At 37.5% G+C, this 20,632-nt stretch overlaps 1 protein-coding gene and 1 pseudogene across 1 annotated transcript in view; one reads left to right on the top strand and one right to left on the bottom strand.

Moving 5' to 3' along the window:
* The window catches only part of CFAP47 (cilia and flagella associated protein 47), a 380,737-nt gene that overhangs the window by 168,991 nt on the left and 191,114 nt on the right, over window positions 1-20,632 (top strand). The window contains exons 38-39 of the mRNA XM_062183128.1: window positions 7,973-8,123; window positions 9,577-9,665. Coding sequence (XP_062039112.1) covers window positions 7,973-8,123; window positions 9,577-9,665 — 240 coding nt within the window. The remainder of the gene's footprint in view (window positions 1-7,972; window positions 8,124-9,576; window positions 9,666-20,632) is intronic.
* LOC133753653 (spermine synthase-like) lies at window positions 6,271-7,405 on the bottom strand (annotated as a pseudogene).

Genomic DNA, 20,632 nt, shown 5'->3' with positions numbered 1-20,632 from the left:
GAGGAGACAAATGCTGGACACCACTATTTGACCATCTCGGAAATCTCTACTTAAAATTCTTTATTTGAAAGATGGGGATATATATGTACATACATATATATATACACACATATATATGTATATAGAGAGAGACAGACAGACAGACAGACAAAGAGATCTTCTATCTACTGGTTAATTCTCCAAATGCCTGCAGTGACCAAGCCTGTACCAGGCAGAAGCTAGTAGTAGCCTGGAATTTATTCCAAGTTTCCCATGTAAACATCAGGGACTCAAGTACTTGAGCCACTATCAACTGTACATTCTGAAGGCTGGACAGGAAGTTGAGCCAGGATTCAAAACCAGGGACTCTAATATGGGATATGGGCAACCCAGGCAGAGAGTTCACTGCTGCAATCAAGTGCTCACTCCAAATTCTAAATTTTTTAGTGTTTCATTGTCTATGGAGTATCCATCATTCACATCATTCTATTCTTAAATTGAGGTATAATATCTTCATAAATACCTCTGATTTTAATTTCTCATCTATTACCTGAATTATCTATTTTTTAAGATCAATTTCTTTGTTTACCTTGGTTTCAATGCTTCTGGTCAAAGGATTTACCTTAATGTCTTGTGATACTTGGTTATCTATTCATGTGTAATGATATGGCCATAGAAAAGTAAATAATATATCTTCTTGAGAACAGGGTAAAAACGTATTCTACTTTTATGTCAAATTGGCTGGAATTCAGTAATGGCATTGGTGAAAGAAGAGTTTATTGAATCTCATTCTTTCTTATATGAGATGATGGCTTCCTCTAACTAGATCCCTTTTAATACCCTTTATTTTAAGTTTAATAATATTTATCTTAGGAAGAAAAATGGTTACTTGTGTTCTAGATGCCATTGTCATTTGTGACTTCTTTCATTTGATATCAAAATTAAATGTTGGGGGCCAGCATTGTAGCATAGTGGGTAAAGCTGCTGTCTGCAACACCAACATCCCATATGGACGCAGGTTCGTGTCTTTGCTGCTCTACTTCCAATCCAGATGCCCGTTAATGGCCTGGGAAAGCAGCAGAAGATAGTTCAAGTGTTTGAGCCCCTGCCACTCATGTGGGAGACATGGAGGAAGCTCCTGGCTCCTGACTTCAGCCCGGCCCAGCCTTGGCCATTGAAGCCATTTGGGGAGTTAACCAGCAGATGGAAGACTCTCTCTCTCTCTCTCTCTCTCTCTCTCTCTCTCTCTTTCTTTCTAACTCTCTGTTTAACTCTGACTTTCAAATAAGTAATAAATCCTTAAAATAAAGTAAATGCTGTATGTTAATCCTGATGTGCACATGCTTTATCATCTAGCCTCTTGTTCTTATTTGGAAAATGTGTAACAGAATATTTACCCACAGTTTTGTCAGTAATAAATATAAATATGTAAGTTAACATACCCAGTACTATAACTGGAACTCACATGAATCATTCTGTGTTCTCCACTAACTAATTCAAAGTATTGATGGCTCACTGACTGAAGTATATCAACCCTACTTAGCAGTGTTTACTAATTAGTGCAATGGCATACACATAAATATATAATGAGGATATAATTTTATAATTGATTTATATTTGATGTGTGTATGGAATTAGAGGAAAATAGAAACCAAAAATACCTGAGTTCTTCAAGGGAAACCAAGGAACAGTGCCTGGAATAGATAGTGCTTAATTCTGAATAGAGACGTGAAACAATTATTCAGTTGTCTAAATAGATTTTATTTTATAGGTTTGAATACTGTTATTATGTGATTAAGTAAGTGTCTCTCTAGGTAGACTAAACAATTTCATAGTATTTAGATTTTATAAATAGAACTCAGAAAATATATTGTTTTCTTAAGTAAAATTGCATAGCTTTATTGTTATTGGATACTATACAATTATCTATTTATGTGTACCACATCCCGCTAGATTCTGTCTCAGTCACAATAAATAATGATCCTTTCTGTCAGCTATGAATTGAAATTCCCAGAAACATCATTTATATAAAAGATTAAATAGCTACACCAGGGTATAAACAAAAATATCTATGTCTGCATCTGATTTGATGATTCAACTTAGCTATAACCAGAGTGACTGTCACAAAAGTGAAAATATAATTTTAAAACCATTTTCCCTTCATTATTCTTATTGAGCCATATGTTCACTGACATTGGTATATCATATATTTATTCTTCATCTATTCCAAAAATCTATTGGCAGTAGCTTACAAGGTATATGTAGTATTAAGGAGATATTTTTTTTTAATGAGAGAGGGCAGCAACTGAAGCAAAAAGAAAATAAAAAGTGAAAAAATAGAGAGGAAACATATAATTATGATATTCATGACTGAGACCTAGGATATATATATGATCTACACAATTGATTCTGAAAGCTTCTAATAAATTCAGAAAGGAATGTTAATCACTTACATGTTTCAATATGAGTATAAAACTTAAAAAAAAAAGAAAGATTATCTATACTTAAGAAAAGCCCAAATCTCTCTGGCCCTGAAACCTCATAAAAAGGATATATTGTTGGCAGGTTTTTTCCTAGTGGTTAAGATGCCACTTGGGATAGCTGCATTCTATATCAGAATGCCTGGATTTGAGTCCCAGTTAATGCACACCCTGGGAGGCAGCAGGTGATGATTCAAGTTCTTGAATCCCCACTTTCCCTGGAGGAGACTCAAATTGAGTTCCAGGCTCCTGACTTCAGACTCACCCCGGGGCTTGAGTGTTGCATGCATTTGATGAGTGAATTAGCAGGTAGATGATCTTCTATCACTGTCTCTGTCTCTGTCTCTGTGTTTCTCTAGCCTTAAAATAAAATGAAAATAATAACTTCTTATGAAAAGGAATATTATGAAATATGTTTCATAGAACTTAAGTATAAGACCATAACATTATTCATTAAGTGAATGTAATTTATATTATGATCATTATTTTTAAAGATTATTTGTTTATTATTTGAAAGAGAGTTATAGGGGCAGGGGGAGACAGAGAGATCCTCTACCTACTGGTTTACTTCCCAAATGCCCACACAGCCAGGACTGGGCCAGACCAAAACCAGGAGTAAGGAACTCCATCCGGCCTCCCATATGAGTGGCAGAAACCCATCTGCTGCTTCCCAGACGCATTAGCTGGAAGCTGGATCAAAAGCGGAAATGGAACTCCATCCTAGACACTCCAGTATAGGGTGTGAACATGTCAAATGGTGACTTAATCTGTTTGGCAACACTCACCCCAAATTATGATCATTTTTGAATATTTCTTTTTTCATCAGCTTCCTTGGGGATCCAGTTCTTTACCAAGTCATTTTAATTTTGCTAATTGTGTCTTAAAATTGTCATGTTTTCCCCTTGCCCACCTCTTCCAGCCTAATTTAATATAACATTATCAATGTGCTAGACTGCCACAATAGGCTCCTCTGTGATCCATCCTCTATATTAGTGTGACATCTATTTTGAACATGTTACTCTTCTGTTCAAAATATTCCAAGAGCTTCCCATCAACATGAGAATGCAGATTAAGCATCACTTGGTCTAAAATATACTTTCATTTTTATGACAGTCACTATATGATTTCACAGATGACTCTTAGCTACATTTTGCTCTACTAATCTCCTTGCTGTCCAAAATTCAGCACTACTGGCCTTTGATTGGTTCTTCAAGTAAGTTAGAATTCCCTCATACAGAAGGCCTTGGATGTGTTCTTTATTCTGCTTCTCAGTCTAGCTAAATTAAGCTCATCCGTCTTATTCCACCTTACATATCACTTCCTCTGACCCTTAGTGCTATGTTACTCTCCACATTATATGTTCTAATAAAACTTCACAGTACATACATTTGTAATTTTCCCATTTTATGTCAGAATGTCCTCCAGGTCCCATAGAATGTACCACTCAGGAGAACGGGAATAGTGAGGTTTTATTACTGTATCCCCAAAACCTAAGAGTACTTGGATCATTGTGTATTATCTATAAATATGAATGGAATTAGTGACTATAATAGCTTTTAGATTAACTGAGAATATCATAAATCACAAGTAGTGTAACAGAGAATTTGAGCCTACACATCTAGAAAAAGAACACAAGATCAAATATTCTCAATTCTAAAATCACCCAAATTCATGAGTTTCTCATAATTGTCCTTTTGAAAAAATGAATTCATTAGTGAAGACACCAAGCTGAATAAAAATAACTCCCAGTGCTGCTAGATTTGAGCTGTACATTTCCATACAAAATGATTTTTAAAGCATCTTTGTTTTAATTTCTTATTTACTTTTTATTTATTTGAAAGGAGGGAGGGAGAGACAGATTAATTCCATCTGCAGATTTATTACCAAAATACCTGCAATAGCCAGAGCTGGGCCAAAGCCAGGAGTTCTGAACTAAAATCAGGTCTCTTACATGGGTGGCAGAGGCCCAGCAACTTAAGCTATTATCTGCTGCCCCCCATGGTGCACATTACCAGGAATCTGGAGTCAGAAGTGGAGCCAGCACTCAAACGCAGGCGTTCTGATATGGGATGTGAGCATGACTACCTCATTCATCTTTTTTGCCGCTCTTTGGTCTCACTCATTCAACAGAAATTGAAGAAAGGTTTTCATAACTTAAGCCAGGGTTTTGACACCAAAGCGATCTACTCCTGTCTCCATTCTCAATTGTGTATACTCAAAAAAGGAGTAAATAGATAGTAGTTTATATAAAAGAATAATTGCTATGTGATGTATAATGCTGACTATGCTAACAACCAGCAGAAACTCAAAAGTAAAATTTTACTAAGACATATCACTCACGGGCAAGACAATCTGAAAGATTCAGTTGCTAATGGAACAGTGAGTCCTTTCTTGATTCAGAGAGTTCAATACTTACATAAATGATGAATGCAAGAGTAGTCAGAGGGGTCAGGTCCCCGTGTCCCTTCTGCAGGACAACACCGATACAAAAGGGTCATATGGCTGCATCACGGATGAGAGGACAACCTGTTGCTGAGGAATCTATTTCATGCTGTCACCAAGCAGTTCCACTGCCTGTAGCTTCACTCTGGAGGAGGTGAAGTAGCCAGCTTCATAACTGACCAGATAATGAGAAACTGGCTGGTGACAGACTCTCAGGGCAGGCAGAGAGGCAAGTGAGAATTGCTCTTGCAGCAGCTCTTCGTGAGCCTCTTGCTGTCATATTGTGGGAAAACTACGGTGCTTTCTGCCAAGATTTGCTCAGCTGCAGTAAAGTCTATGTGGCTTATATGGAGTTATACCAGGTTGCCAGGGTGCAGTTGTGTAGCTATTTTTCTGCAAACTGGAGCTTGGAATATCTTCTAAATCCATAGCCTCTATCATTATACCCTATGGTATACTGCAAAATGAAAGATGCAGTGAAATGGACTTTCATTTTTTTAAGATTTATTTATTTATTTGAAAGGCAGAGTTACAGAGAGGCAGAGACAGAGAGAGAGAGAGGTCTTCCACCCACGGTTCACTCCTCAATTGGCCGCAACGGCTGGAGCTGCGCCAATCCGAAGCTGGGAACCAGGAGCTTCTTCTGGGTCTCCCATATGGGTGCAGGAGCCCAAGGAGTTGGGCCATCTTCTACTGCTTTCCCAGGCCATAGCAGAGAGCTAGATTGGAAGTGGAATAGCCAGGACTTGAACCAGCGCCCATATGGGATGCCGGCACTGCAGGCTGAAGCTTTACCCACTATGCCATAGTACCGGCCCCAGGAAATGGACTTTTTTTCTTTATTCCTCCTTTTAATTTAGAGTTTTTCTCAAATAACATGCATGCCACTTATCTACCATTGTTTGGGTTTAACGTTTGAACTTTATGTTCAACCATAATTTCAGGTTCCTTTTTTCTTTTCAAATTTTAGTTGAGACATTGCTATTCATTTTTTATCTCTTTCAAGCACCAAATTTTAATATATAGGTCAATTTTGGGAGAAAGGAACACCATCAAGAACTTCCCTCCAAAACAGAACAATACTGTTCATTCTTGTAAACATACAACTTGAAGGTGTACCAAATGCAAGATTTAAAAGTCCACACCGATATAAAAAGTAAAAAAATAAAATAAAATAAAATAAAAATCACCTAGGAGATCAGTGCATTTTGCTGTCTTCACTGTGCTACCAAATCATCCTTAGGCTGACTTTCAAAAAAATAACAACTGTCTTCATCAAAATACACTTTTTCCTTTGACTTTTTTAAAATTAAAAAGCACAATTAAAAACAAAACTTAAAAGAATTCACAATCAGTTGCATGACTCATTTCATTGTCCTGTAGAGCAGGTGGAAGTCGCGAAGGCAAGTTGCAACACACATGCTAAGGGCATATTCACCTTCCAGACAGGGTAAAACACCCACAGTTCCAAGTCTGAAGGGACACAGGTGATCTTTGCTGTGAGCTCCACAGGACAGTACAGGTGCCCAGGTTGTTCTTCACAGAGCAGCAGGATTACCTGTCAAATTGACAGTTCTCCTGCATAAAATATTCCCCATCCTGTTTTAGTACTTCCATCAACAGGTTAAGAATCAGTCTGAGAAACCCCTTGTGAAATCTTTTGTAAATGTGGAGATTGGAACAGCTGTCAAATCATTAGTCAGATAATCATACTCTCTCCCTTCTATGGTGTACCTCTTCAGTTGGAGCACAGTCTGCTATGAGAACCTGATTAGTAGTCTCTGCTAAGATTGTTGGAGACATCACCACAAGTTTTTCTCATATGTTTCTTATATCCATCAATCACCAATTGGTCAGCCTCTGCCACAGTTACCATCTTTGGTTTCAGTTTGACTGTTTCACATAATAAGCCCCTATCTCCATGTCCCAAAATCAGTACATCTTTGCCAGTGTAATCTACTTTGCCGTTGGCCATGATGTTTTAGATACATATCAAATAACTCTCCACCAAATTAACATCCCCACTAGGGTTGAGACTATTTCAAAATTGCTTCAAGTGTAGACTTTTAATGTTCTGGTACAGTGAGTCTTCATCATGTAAAGTTGTACTCAACCAGACACTCATTAGCACTGGACCAGTATTTGTCAATAGTCCCTTCTCGAACTATGGGTGGTAATCACTTTAACTGCTTAGTACTGCCCCAACTAAATTCTTTCATTCTTTCTCCCACTTGGTTTAAGAGATTATTGATTTTTTCTTTGCCCTGTGCATCAGTGTTCCAACTGAAGGTCCAGCAACACCAACCATGTAGACAAATGTTCATATTGGCTAACCTGCCATTTTTGCTTCTGTATATTGCCAAAGAACAGTAGTTCTGTTAGGTGTGTACCAATTCTGCCATCCCTTGCTCCTGGAAAATAGACTAGAAGCCTTTCAAATTGGTCTCACCGTTAGTTTTGGCACCAAGTATGAAGTGCTGCATGCTGTGCCTTGCTGCTGTCATGGTGAGGTGATGCCCTTTGCCATACCTGGGGGAGGCAGAAACAGGAGACTGGAGTGCTTGCTGTGTGGCATGTCAGGCTGTAGTGGCAGGGAAGGCCTATTTTAAAAATTAGCCTTCCTCATGTTTTTCCTCCATGTGACCTGAAGCAAATGACGTAACTAAGAATTTGCCTAAACAGTAGCAAGGAGTGTACTATGAATTTTATACAAAATATACATGTAATTTTGTATGGCTCATAGTTAGAAAACCTGATAGTTAGTGATAGTATATCATTTGTTGTATATATGTATATATATATATATGTGTGTGTGTGTGTGTGTGTGTGTGTGTGTATACACACATTATACATTTGGGAATTGCCTTTAGATTGCATAGACTGGTCGAGATATCTTAACTAATGACAATAACTGGATTGTAAGATTCTTGTGCCTGCAACCTTCTTTAATTTTATTTCAGAAGTGAGTACATTGTAGAGCATATGCACTGAGCGTGTGATCTACAACAAAAAGGCCTTTGTTGATTAGTTTTTGCAATGAGATGTCTCCTCTTTTATCCTTTGTTAAATAGAAGTCAAACCTATATCACACTACAATTCACCAGTCGCTTCCTCCATCCTGCTGAAGCTTCACTGCTATTAATTTCAAAAACCAAGAATGCAAGAGGAGGCTCTATCCTGGCTTTTGCTCTTAAGGGTGAAGTCCACCATTTTAAAACCGTAGTAAGTAAATTTTACCTATTTTGCGAGTCTTTGCTTCTATTCTCAGTGTCATAAACGTGGCTATTCTTGCACGTTTTACCTTCAGGCAGTTCTTATTCCTTGACATCATTTTTTTTGTTTGTTTTGTCATCGAGACTCATGATTTAACTTAAAGCAGTCTTGGCCCTATATCTTTGTTTTGTTTTGATTGAGGATTGATGGTTTGTGCAACAAAAAAGTCTTCTCTCCTCTCTGACAGGAATATTCATCAATCTACCTTGAGTATCATGTGGAGTAAATCCATTATAAAGTTAATGCTAATGCTGGCATTTATTGAAAGATGATATGTTCCCAACAGAGTTCTAAGTGTTTATATCTCAAAAGATGCAGAAGAAGAATTTTTAAATATCTGTAAAATGTTTGTAACATTGTTATGATTGATGTTTTATAGCTGTTATCTTGTCAAAATATTTTCTACCACAGATGTATAGTAAAGGAAAGGCAAATTTGTTATTAGCAGATTTCCATATAGATTATAGAGAGATTTCAGTATGCAGAAGAAGAGTGGGAAATAGAGAGAATAACTCTAGGAGGGATGAGTGGTGGCCAGCTTGGTATGGAGAGCATCAAGATGTTCACATGGACAGACTGGCTTATTAGATACTGATGCCCAGGACAGAATGTGGAAATTCGTCAGAGATGTATATTGTGATCTTCCAACTTCCTCCTGAATAATGAATATTTACGCTTCCCAACTCTCTCACATACATTCTTTGAAGAAAAGATATTGCTTTGCAACATATGAATATGAGATGTGGCTGGTTTTAGCCAGTTAATGTAGTAGTTCCTGTGTTGAAAAGCTGACAACTGAAGCACATGCAACTCCGTTTACCTCTTAATTCACCAGGAAATAGAGAACAAAACAGAAATAAAATAAGCCAAGAATATGATCAGTCCAAAAATGTAGAGTTCCTAGCAACTTTTCCCCAATAGAATTCCTTAGGGTAATTTGAAAGTTTGTTTTATATTTTTGCTTTTTATTGTGATAAGAATGTCAGGTCAGCCACCACTTATTACAAACACAGGCAGGTCACAATCACACATACTCTTATGTATAGATATTCACACCTACACTCCCCGCCTCTTCCTTTTATCATGTGTATTAGGTATATATACCAAAGTAATTTGAAAATGCACAGTCATATTTGTTCATTACCAAAATGAATTTTAAGGAATTAGTTTGGCAGGTACTATTTTGAAAGCATAGAACTATGATCAGTAATGAGAGAAAATATTTTTTACATCCTGTTTCACTTAGACTTTAGCAGTATAATGCTTGTGGAAAAAAGGAATTATATAATATCAGTGTAATATTAAAATTGGCAGTTTGTAGTTTTTTCAAGTTTGAATTTTATTAAGTAAGGATATTTATTTTGTGATACTATCATATAGTGTGATTTTCTTTTTACTTCAGAAAATTCTTATGTGCAAAACACCATGTTATCAGTGGAAGGAAATCACTATAAATATCAAAAACCCTTTCCATACTGCAGGAGACTTCAAGTAAGTCAATATTTTGGATAAATTCATTGCAAATATCTATCTGCACTCTTAAGAGAAATATGTAATTTTCTACACCTCTTCAACATGATTTATTTAGAGGAGAAATTATATGTGTTTACATTCTTATAAACTTATAAGCATAACCAGGCTAAACAGAACTTATAAATAATGAAACAATCACTTTTCCTTGACATTCTACTTGATCATATCAAATTTATAAATTGTGTCTATATGCTTTCTGTTGAGACACACTGTGATGTCAATTTCGTTAACAATTATGATTAATAGACTTTTTCCTTCCATTTATATTTTACCTATTTATCTACAAGACTGAAATTTTTTTTTTTATATTTTATTTTATTTTATTTTTTTTAACTTTTATTTAATGAATATAAATTTCCAGTGTACAGCTTATGGATTACAATGGCTTCCCCCCCCCCCATAACTTCCCTCCCACCCGCAACCCTCCCCTCTCCCGCTCCCTCTCCCCTTCCATTTGCATCAAGATTCATTTTCAATTCTCTTTATATACAGAAGATCAATTTAGTATAAAGATTTCAACAGTATGCACCCACATAGAAACACAAAGTGAAACATACTGTTTGAGTACTAGTTATAGCATTAAATCAAAATGGACAGCACATTAAGGACAGAGATCCCACATGAGGAGCAAGTGCACAGTGGCTCCTGTTGTTGACCCAAGAAATTGACACTCTAGTTTATGGCGCCAGTAACCATCCTAGGCTGTCGTCATGAGTTGCCAAGGCTATGGAAGCCTTCCAAGTTTGCCGACTCTGATCATATTTAGACAAGGTCATAAAAGACAGAGTGAGGATAGTAACCAATGATCCTAAGAGTGGCATTTACCAGGTTTGAACAATTATACAGCATTAAGTGGGGAAGAGGACCATCAGTACACACATGTTGGGAGTAGAGCCATTGGTGGTAGAGTAGAGGTTATGATTACAAAGGAATGAGGCCCAAGTGCACTAGACAGGGCCTAGAACAAAGGACAGAGTCATTATTAGAGGAGCTAAGAAAGGTGCTGTCTAAGCTACAATTAAGTTTTCTGATTGAGAGGCAAATAGAACCTGATAGAAGGGGCTTGATAATAATCTGGTGGGCTTCAGGCCTTGTAAATTCAGAGGCCCAGACCTATCTATCTCTTCACATGGGGTATATCCTAAGGGAGGTGTGAACCTCCTAGGGGAAGGCACTCTGTTGACTTTCATTACTTGGCTGGCCTGGGAGGAGAGCTGGCCAGGTAAAGGCAGGGGGCATCTCTAACAAGAAATTTACAGTTCTGCCTGCAATGTTGCTGACCCTACTTGACCATCCCCTCAGCTGCAGTGGTCACTTTGGAAGTTGGGCTGAGTGAAGGGCTTTTCAGCTTAGAGCCAATAAGATCTGTGGCTCTGACCTGGGCATCCTTCGACTCCAGGGCAGGTCCATTTCCAGTGATCCAACTCTTGGCAGAGCTGCCAGGGCTCTTCACAAGCTGACTTCTGCTGAAGCCCAGGCTTACCACATTGAAAGCCACTGCAGTGGACTGGCCTGTTGGGTCTCCTTGAGGGCAGATCACTGTACAGATCAGCCATTAATAGGCCTGCCACCCATTGCTTCTGATGCCGAGCTTTCTTTTCCTCCTGGTTTGTGTTAAAGCAGACCAGAGGATGCAAGTCAAGGGAGTGCCCGTTTCCCATCTCTAATCTTCGGTGGCCTGAACTACAAGTCTATAGTCACAGGCATGTTCTGTAGTAGTTTTTCTAAGGTAGACAATGCCCATGAGGAAAATTATATTCTCACTTTAAAACTTTCTTTCCCTTTGGTCTGAAAGGGAGGTTTTTTCTACTTACTGTATACTTCGCTGATGGCGAAGTGAATCTAGCTATGAGATTATTATTTGAGTTCTTATTTTGGCTATGCTATTGCAGAAAAATGTTAGCCATCTCTTTTATAAGGTCTAAAGATTAAATTGTGCATCCTACAGATTCCTTCATAATAGAGTTAGTTTCCTACCTTGAAGAGAATAGAGAAATGAAAGAACAAGTTGGGCTTAGAATAGAGAAATGAGGGAGCAAGTCCTAGATCGCTTGCTGACAATTTAAAATTATAAACTCATCAACCAACAAGAGGCATTTGCTTACTTCACAGTATTTTTGAAAGCACCTGTAGGATTTTACAAGTATTTAACCCTTTAAGCCTCTGGGGCTTTCTCATTAAGATAACTATCATGTCTCCAACATATCTGGTTGAAATAAGATTTCTTAAAATCATGACATAACATAGACCAAATTTGATCATTGTTACAAGGTGATTATTCAAATTTTTGAAAAAAGCACATATTTAAATAACCCATAGCTCTTAATAAAAATTCAGCTGTTTTTGAACAATTAGAATTTAACAGACATCAAGAGAACATAATAGATTACTTTAACACATTGCTTTAACAGAGCATCAGAGTTTAATTCTATGTCAAAGAGAAATTGAGCTTCCTGTGATCTTTTGCTGTGAGGTTTCCTTCCTTTACCTTCTTTCATACTGGTGACCATGTTTCTGTGTTTCTGTGTGTAAGACATCTTTAAGCATCTTTTGCAGGGCAGGATGAGTGGCAACAAATTCTTTCAGTTTCTGTTTGCTATGAAAAGTCTTAATTTCACCTTCATTCACAAATGAGAGCTTTGCAGGATATAGTATTCTGGGCTGGCAGTTTTTCTCTCTTAGTACCTGGGCTATGTCTCGCCATTCCCTTCTAGCTTGTAGGGTTTCTGATGAGAAGTCTGCTGTGAGTCTAATTGGAGATCCTCTAAGAGTGATCTGATGTTTCTCTCTTGCACCTTTTAGGATCTTTTCTTTATGTTTCACTGTGGTGAGTTTGATTACAACATGTCGTGGTGAGGATCTCTTTTGGTCATGTTTATTAGGGGTTCTATAAGCTTCCTGTACTAAGATGCCTCTGTCCTTCTCCAAACCTGGGAAATTTTCTGCTAGTATCTCACTGAAAATGCCTTCTAATCCTTTCTCCCTCTCCATGCCTTCAGGAACTCCTAGAACCCGAATGTTGGGTTTTTTAATAGTATCCTGTAGATTCCCGACAATATTTTTTAGATTTCTAATTTCTTCTTCTTTTCTTTGGTTTGCCTGTTTCCTTTCCTGTTCTCTGTCTTCTAAGTCTGATATTCTCTCTTCTGCTTCGCCCATTCTGTTTTTAAGGCTCTCTAATGTGTTTGTCATTTGATCTATTGAACTCTTCATTTCATTATGATTTCTAGTCACTATCAGAGTTTCTTGTTCCACTAGTTGTTTCATTTCATTTTGATTCCTCCTTAATATTTCACTTTCACGAGAGAGATTTTCTATCTTGTCCATGAAGGATTTCTGTAGTTCAAGAATTTGTTTTTGAGAACTTCTTAATGTTCTTATCAATTTTTTGAGATCCGCTTCTTGCATTTCTTCAATCTCATCATCTTCATAGTCTTGAATTGGGGTGTCTTTTTCATTTGGGGGTGTCATAGTGTCTTCCTTGTTCTTGTTAGCTTGGTTTTTGCGTTTGTTGTTTGGCATGTTGGAGATATTTGGTTTCTTCACTGTGGTGTTTTTTCTTGTTACACTATGGCTCTATATTAAGTGGACTGTCTGCTTTCGGTGGAGCCTTAGAGGCTTGAGATGAGTGTGGACTGAGAGCTGTGTTTGGTTCCTCAGGGTTGAGGGTGTGTCAAGGATGACACTCCCAGGTTAGGTGTGGTAAATCTCTCTTTCTTTTTTTGATTTAAAAGGGAAGTAATTCCGCACAGCTGAACGTACTTGGAGGTAGTTAGCAGGCAAATGATATACCCACAGGAGCCAGAGATCGGAAGCTCTTTCCCAAGGACCACACAGGGAATCTCTGCTGCCCTCAGTGTGGGCTCCAATTCTCCTGCAGTCTCCCACTGGGTTGCCAAGTTAGATGCTAATCTCCTGTTATTTCACCCCTCCCCACAGAGTCAGGTTTTTCTGCTAGGCTCAGGGCTGGTGCAGACCTGAGGTCGCCCTGCTTATGACGTATGTCCAAAATGGCGCCTGCTCTGTCTTGCTCGCCTTTGAGAGGTGAGCGGAGAGAGAGAAACTTGTGTCCGTATCAGTCACTTTTTTTATTTTTTTCTCTCTCTTCTAGTTAGCCTGGTGAACTTTTCCCCACGGAGTTTCAAGCCTCGTTCCCTCTAGCCTCCTCTTTCCGCTTGCCTGCTGGTATCTCGGGCTATGGAGGTTCGGCTCACCTCGCGTTCCAGCGCTGGTGCGTTGAGTCTGCCGCTGGTGTCCCGAACTTGGGCTCCCACGCTCTCCACGCAGGTCCACTGTGAATCACTAGTTCCGGAAGAGTTTCCTCTGCTGTTTCTTCCCCTACTCTTCCTTGACCCTGCAGTATCTCCACTTATATTAAACTTTCTCTCCCCCCGGACTAAGTGTGCTTCCTGCCTATTCCGCCATCTTGCTGCCTCTCACAAGACTGAAATATTGATTCAACCAGGAAATATGTTGTTACCTAGGGCATCATGACTAAATGAATGCTGTATATTAATGTGCATATATCAATTTTGAGGTTTGATAACTACAACACAGATTAGAAATAAAAAGATAATATAATTCTTAACTATTATATAATACAATGGAAAAATTACTTTCTAGAAATTTACATGTTGAAGAAGATGGTACCTAATGTACTGATTAAATTAGAAACTCTTGTTTCCTCTAACTTTAGAAATCAGATCCTACAACAATATTTTTACTGAGACTGAAAGTTATATATACACTTTTTATTTTAGTGTTGAATAGTTTCTTCTCATCACCATTTGCCCAGAGTTATGGTAGATTTTTATTGAAAATATAAATCATTGTTGATAAAACAAAAATTATTTTATTGAGGTAGTTATTGATGAATTTGTGGTCTCTATCTGTTAATGAGGACTTTTTCACTAATGTTTATATTCAAATTTAAGAGACAAAAAATGTCATAACATGTGCTGTTATTCTAATATTAAAGTATACCCTGAAATGAATCAAAATGGCCAACTGCAGTTCTTCAGAGAGAAGTAGGATATATTTAGTCTTGCATGCTAGTATTAAAGCTTAAAGAAAACCTGAATATTCCAGGAATTGGGAGACTGTTACAGATAAGGGTTTCTCAAAAAAATAGTTATATTTTCATGACTCTGCATGAACCATCTCAGATTGAATTTAAATTGTTACTTCTTGGGAGCTAAGATTATTACTTGGGGAATTTTGTCTCTCTCCTTCCTTGTATGAGTATGCTTTTCAAACTTGAACAATGGGCAAATAAACTCCAAAATTTGTAAAGTCAATATTTTATAATGGGTATTTTATTATTATACTATTATATGTTATATAGCCATTGTATAATTATGTTACAAATTTGAAATAAAAAAATACCATGAGCGCAGGTGCTTAGCTTAATAGTCATTAAGATGTCACTTGAGATGCCTGCGTCCTTTATTGGAGTGCCTGAATTTGAGTCCTGGCTCTGCTTCTGATTCCAGCTTCACATAATGGGCACTGGGAAGTAGCAGGTGATGGCTCAAGTACTTGGACCCGTGATTACCATATGGGAGACCCAAATGCTTCACTCTGCTCTGGTTTTTGTGGGCATTTTGGGAGAGAATCAGAAAATGCAAGATTCTCTCAATCGCTTTTTCTCTCTCTTTCAAATAAAATCTTAAAAAGACAGAATGATAATTTCATGCTGATTAATTCATATGAAGACTATTTGAAAATTGAAATCAGTACAACAGCAAGTTACCCAATCTATAGTGTTACATTTAACAAAAATGATCAGAATTATTAATAACAATCATATTAAATATACATTAAACTTCAACATAAATCTCCACATATATCTGGTCAGTACAATAATGAGATTTGATCATTTTTGATCAAAATTTAGTGTTCCATTTAACAACTAAGACATTCTAGCCTAGATCTAACTGTGACAGGATTAGCTGACCAGCTTCCTAACTCCTACGCCTGTTTATCAGACTAGTGATTCTCAAATTGTTTCACAAAAGGTCACCATTTCATACTCTTATAACACTTTTCTATATTTTTATGTCCTATATGATTTAGTTTGCTAGTATTTTGTTGAGAACTTTGTACTTAGAAAATTTAATAGTGTAGTTCCTTTTACTTGTAATATCTTATGTCTAACATCAGCCTCAAACAATGCAATCACAGTGTCTATTTGTCCAAATTTCCTCTTACTTTAAGGAAACCAGTCATATTAAATTGGAACCAATATTGATCTCTTTGGTTGAAATTTATCATCCATTTATAAGACTCTACCTCAAAACATAGTCACAGTCCTAGATACTAGGGGTTATGGCTTTAATATATGAAGTTTTGAGGGAAACAGTTCAGCAAGTGTATTTTTTTTCTTTTCTTTTTTTTTTTGTGACAGGCAGAGTGGACAATGAGAGAGAGAGAGAGACAGAGAGAAAGGTCTTCCTTTGCCATTGGTTCACCCTCCAATGGCCACCACGGCCAGTGCGTGGCGGCCGGCGCACCGCGCTGATTCGAAGGCAGGAGCCAAGTGCTTCTCCTGGTCTCCCATGGGGTGCAGGGCCCAAGCACTTGGGCCATCCTCCACTGCACTTCCAGGCCATAGCAGAGAGCTTGCCTGGAAGAGAGGCAACCGGGACAGAATCTGGCGCCCCAACCGGGACTACAACCCGGTGTGCTGGTGCCACTAGGCAGAGGATTAACCTGTTGAGCCACGGTGCCGGCCCAGCAAGTGTATTTTTATAGTTATTGTTAGACTAGCCTTCTTATTTGTCATTTCTATTTTTCTCTATTTGTCCCTATTCATGCTAGCATCTGGAATGCTTTTATTTATTTATTTATTTATTTGACAAATAGAATAAGAGGGAAAGAAAGAGTGAGAGAGATCGACATTGATCCACTGATTTCATTTCCCAAATGGCCTCAATGGATCGGGCTAGGCCAAGCCAAAGCCAGGATCCCAGAACTCCATTCAGGTTCCCCCCATGGATCGCAGGGGCTCAAGTATTTGGGCCATCAATAGCTACCTTCCCAGGCACAATAGCAAGGTGGTGGATCAGAAGCAGAGGAGACAGGACTTTAATCAGCATTCTGTTATGGGATGCAGGTACCACAAGCCACAGCTTAATTCTCTGAACCACTATTCTGCCCCCTTGGAGTACTTTTTGTAGCATGCTCCAGTATCCTTCACACTCACTTTTCTGTTTTATATATATATATATATTTTTTTTTTTTCTCTTCCTCTTTCTCACTTCTCTCCAGATAATTTCATTACCTACATATTCTTTCACATAATGGTGTATCTTTGATATATATGTTTGATTTTGTTTATTTTATTTAATTTATTCTCTGTGTTCTTCAGATTGCCTAAAATCTATCAGTCTTCAAGTTTGTCAATTCATTTTTCTGTCAGTTCAAATCTGCTGCCGAGTCCTCTACTGAATTGTATATATCTATTGTAGTTTCAAACTCTAGAAGAAGTTCCATTTGGTTCTTTTTATAATTTCTTTTTGTTATTTCCTATTTGATGCTACATGTTCTCTATAACTTCTTTAATCATAGTTTCCTGTAGTTCTTTGAAGATGTTTGTAATGGTAATTTGGTATCTGTCTTTGGCTGTTCTGGTCAGGTGAACAGGCTGTTTCTGTTATCCTTTTCTGTTTCTGTGTATTTTACTTAATTTTTATGAGGGAGACTGGACATTTTCAAAAGTATATTATAGTAACTCTGGGTGCTGGTCATCCTCCCACAGCTTGATAGCATCATTTTTTTCTTCTAATTATCCACTGACTCATTGGGTTATTTCAGTGATGTCTATCTCCCCTTGCCCAAACCTACACATGCAGTGTGAAACTTCCCATGTGCTTATCAAAGGCCACAGCCCAAAGTTACCCTGGGATGACTCCGGCTTTGACAGAACTCCTTTTGTCTCTTTTTCTGACTATACCCAGCTGTTAAATTCCATTAATTCCAATGCCCCAGAGGGGCATAAATTGATCTTCAGATTAATCTCACTAAACTCATGCTCTTTTGAAATAACACTTCTCTAAGTCAGTGATTGAGACTCCAAGAGGGTCCTCCCTAGCAGTCTTTTCCTTGTCTTCCTCAACCTACACTTAGCTTGGCTCTTCATTCAATCTCCCAATCCCCCAACTGTGTTTCACTACCTGTACGATTGTTGAGAGCATACTATGGCTTCAACTTCTTCACATTTTGTTGACATTGGTTCCTTTGGGAACAAATTAGGAGCTTTCTCTTTTATGGCCTGTAACTCTTTCCAGATAAAGTAGCTAATCCACGGCTTTGGAGCTGGGGATGGGGACAATGATGCACTGCTTTCGGAGTAAACCCCCAATTTTAGTTACAGAGTGCTAGGTAGGAGCTCAGGATATGTTAGCTGGCTTCTCCCAACATAGAACCACAACTTTACAAGCTGGAGCAAAGGAAATTGGGGTTCCTTTGTTTCAGATGAGGTTGCTGGATAGAAAAAGCGAGCTACTCAGTTCTCAGCTACTCTTGCTCAGAACTTTATCTCAGCTGCTAATATTGGGGGAAGATTGAGAATAGTTGCTGTCCGATTTTTGCCAGAAGGCTAGGTCTCCAAATGGGAGACTGAGCCTGGGGAGAAGGGAGCCCTCTGTCCTTGACAGTAGCATTCTGAATATTTTACTTTTCAATGAGAAATCCTTAAATCAGCAGCATCAACCTCACTGGGGAGCTTTGTAGTAAAATGGAATCTTAGGCCCACTCCAATTCAATTGAGTTAGAGTCTACATTTAAGAACATCTCCAAAGGATTTGTTTGTACATTAATATTAGAACAATTTTTTAAAAGCAGAGAGACAGAGAACAGACAGATTTTTTAATAGTTTTTTAAAGATTTATTTATTTATTCAAAAGTCAGAAAGTTACACAGAGAGGGGAGAGGCAGAGAGAGAGAGACAGAGACAGAGAGATACAGAGAGAGAAAGAGAGATCCTCTGTCCAATGGTTCACTCCCTAACTGGCCGCAATGGCCAGAGCTGTGCCAATCTGAAACCAGGAGCCAGAAGCTTCCTCCGGGTCTCCCACGTAGGTTCAGGGGCCCAAGTGCTTGGGCCATCTGTGGCTGCTTTCCCAGGCCACAGCAGAGAGCTGAATTGGAAGTGGAGCAGCTGGGACTCGAACCGGTGTGCATATGGGAATGCAGCACTGCAGGCAGCGGCCTTACCTGCTATGCCACAGCACCAGCCCCAAGACCAATTTCTTAGATTAGCATTACTCAACCTTTAAGCCTTGGGCAAACTATATCAAAGCATATGGCGAACTTGTTTTAAATGGAGTATCCTGGAACCCATTTCAGATGGACTGAATCAAAATTCAGGCAAGTAGGACCTTAGTAATACATACTTTAGCCATTTATCTGGGTTGTTATTATACATTGAAATATGGGAATCACTGATTTAGAAACAGCAGTCATATGATAGAATTTTTTTCATTTTATTAAGTAGTTGGTATTTCACTTTTACATTAATATTTCTATATATTTTATGGAAAAGCTTTTTATTATATTTCAGCAGGCACTTTTCAGACAAATATATAGGATGTTATTTTGTATTAGAATTCTACATGTACAACATATGAAAAACCTAGTATGTATTACATTGGCTTAGTCTTTTAATGTTTGTGTTAAATTGTATTATCCTTGTAACTGTCCTATAGTCAGAACAAATTATCAGTAAAATAAATTGCCCAAAGATTCACTTTGGATTTATAAAAAAAGAGAAATTGAATGTTTCTCTGCTTCTTAATTTTATATGAACTTTAAATGAGAATTTAGTGCCTTACTTAAATTTAAATTTAAATTACTGTCTGAAGAGAAATACTTCTTTATGTTTTCGCCTAAGTTTATATGTTTTCGCCTAAGTTTATAATGATATAGGTGAATCTGGTAGATTGCCATATTTGTTGCAAAGTTCATGATTCACATATTATTATAGTTAATTTTGTCTTTAAATTTTTTGTATTTAGCCTTCATATAGTTCCATAAAATTCTTACATGAAAGCAGCACAAATATCAATCTGAAACAAAGAAATTGAATCTGATATATCAATCAGAAATATCACTCTAAAACATAGGAATTGAATTCGATGCTAGCATCAATTATTAGGAAAAATGAAAGTATTGTATTCCATTCTGTACATGCCATCATGTGTATTCTTCTGTATGTGTGTATTTTATCAAGAATGAAACATATTTTATTACTTGATATTACTGGTCTGTTTTCTATTGTAAAACTACTATTGTGGGACTCAATAACTTTTATTATTATTATTTTTTACTTTTTCCCCAGAAACCTTTTATTTAAGGAATACAAACTTCATACATTTCATAAATACAACTGTAGCAATATAGTGATTATTTCCACCTTACCTGCCTTCCCCTATATATAGAATGTCATCTGCAAATAGGGATAGTTTGACTTCTTCCTTCCCAATTTGTATACCTTTGTTTTTGTTGTTGTTGTTGTTGTTGTTGTTGCCTAATAGCTCTGGCTAAAATTTCCAAGACTATATTGAATAACAATGGTGATAGTGGGCATCCTTGTCTAGTTCTAGATCTCAATGGGAATGCTTCCAACTTTTCCCCATTCAATAGGATACTGGCTGTGGTTTTGTCATAAATTGTCTTTATTGTGTTCAGGAATTTTCCTTCTATACCCATTTTGCTTAGAGTTTTCATCATGAAAGGGTGTTGTATTTTATCAAATGCTTTCTCTGTGTCTATTGAGATAATCATATGGTTTTTGTTCTTCAATTTAATGTGATTTATCACACTGATTGATTTGCAAATGTTGAACTATCCCTGAATACCTTGGTCTAAGTGAATGATCTTTCTGATGTGTTGTGATATTCAATTGACTAGTAATTTCTTGAGGA

This window comes from Lepus europaeus, chromosome X (assembly GCF_033115175.1).
Source record: "Lepus europaeus isolate LE1 chromosome X, mLepTim1.pri, whole genome shotgun sequence".
Classification (NCBI taxonomy): Eukaryota; Metazoa; Chordata; class Mammalia; order Lagomorpha; family Leporidae; genus Lepus; species Lepus europaeus.
Note: the sequence above shows the minus strand (reverse complement) of the source record. Positions and strands in the feature narration are given on the sequence as shown.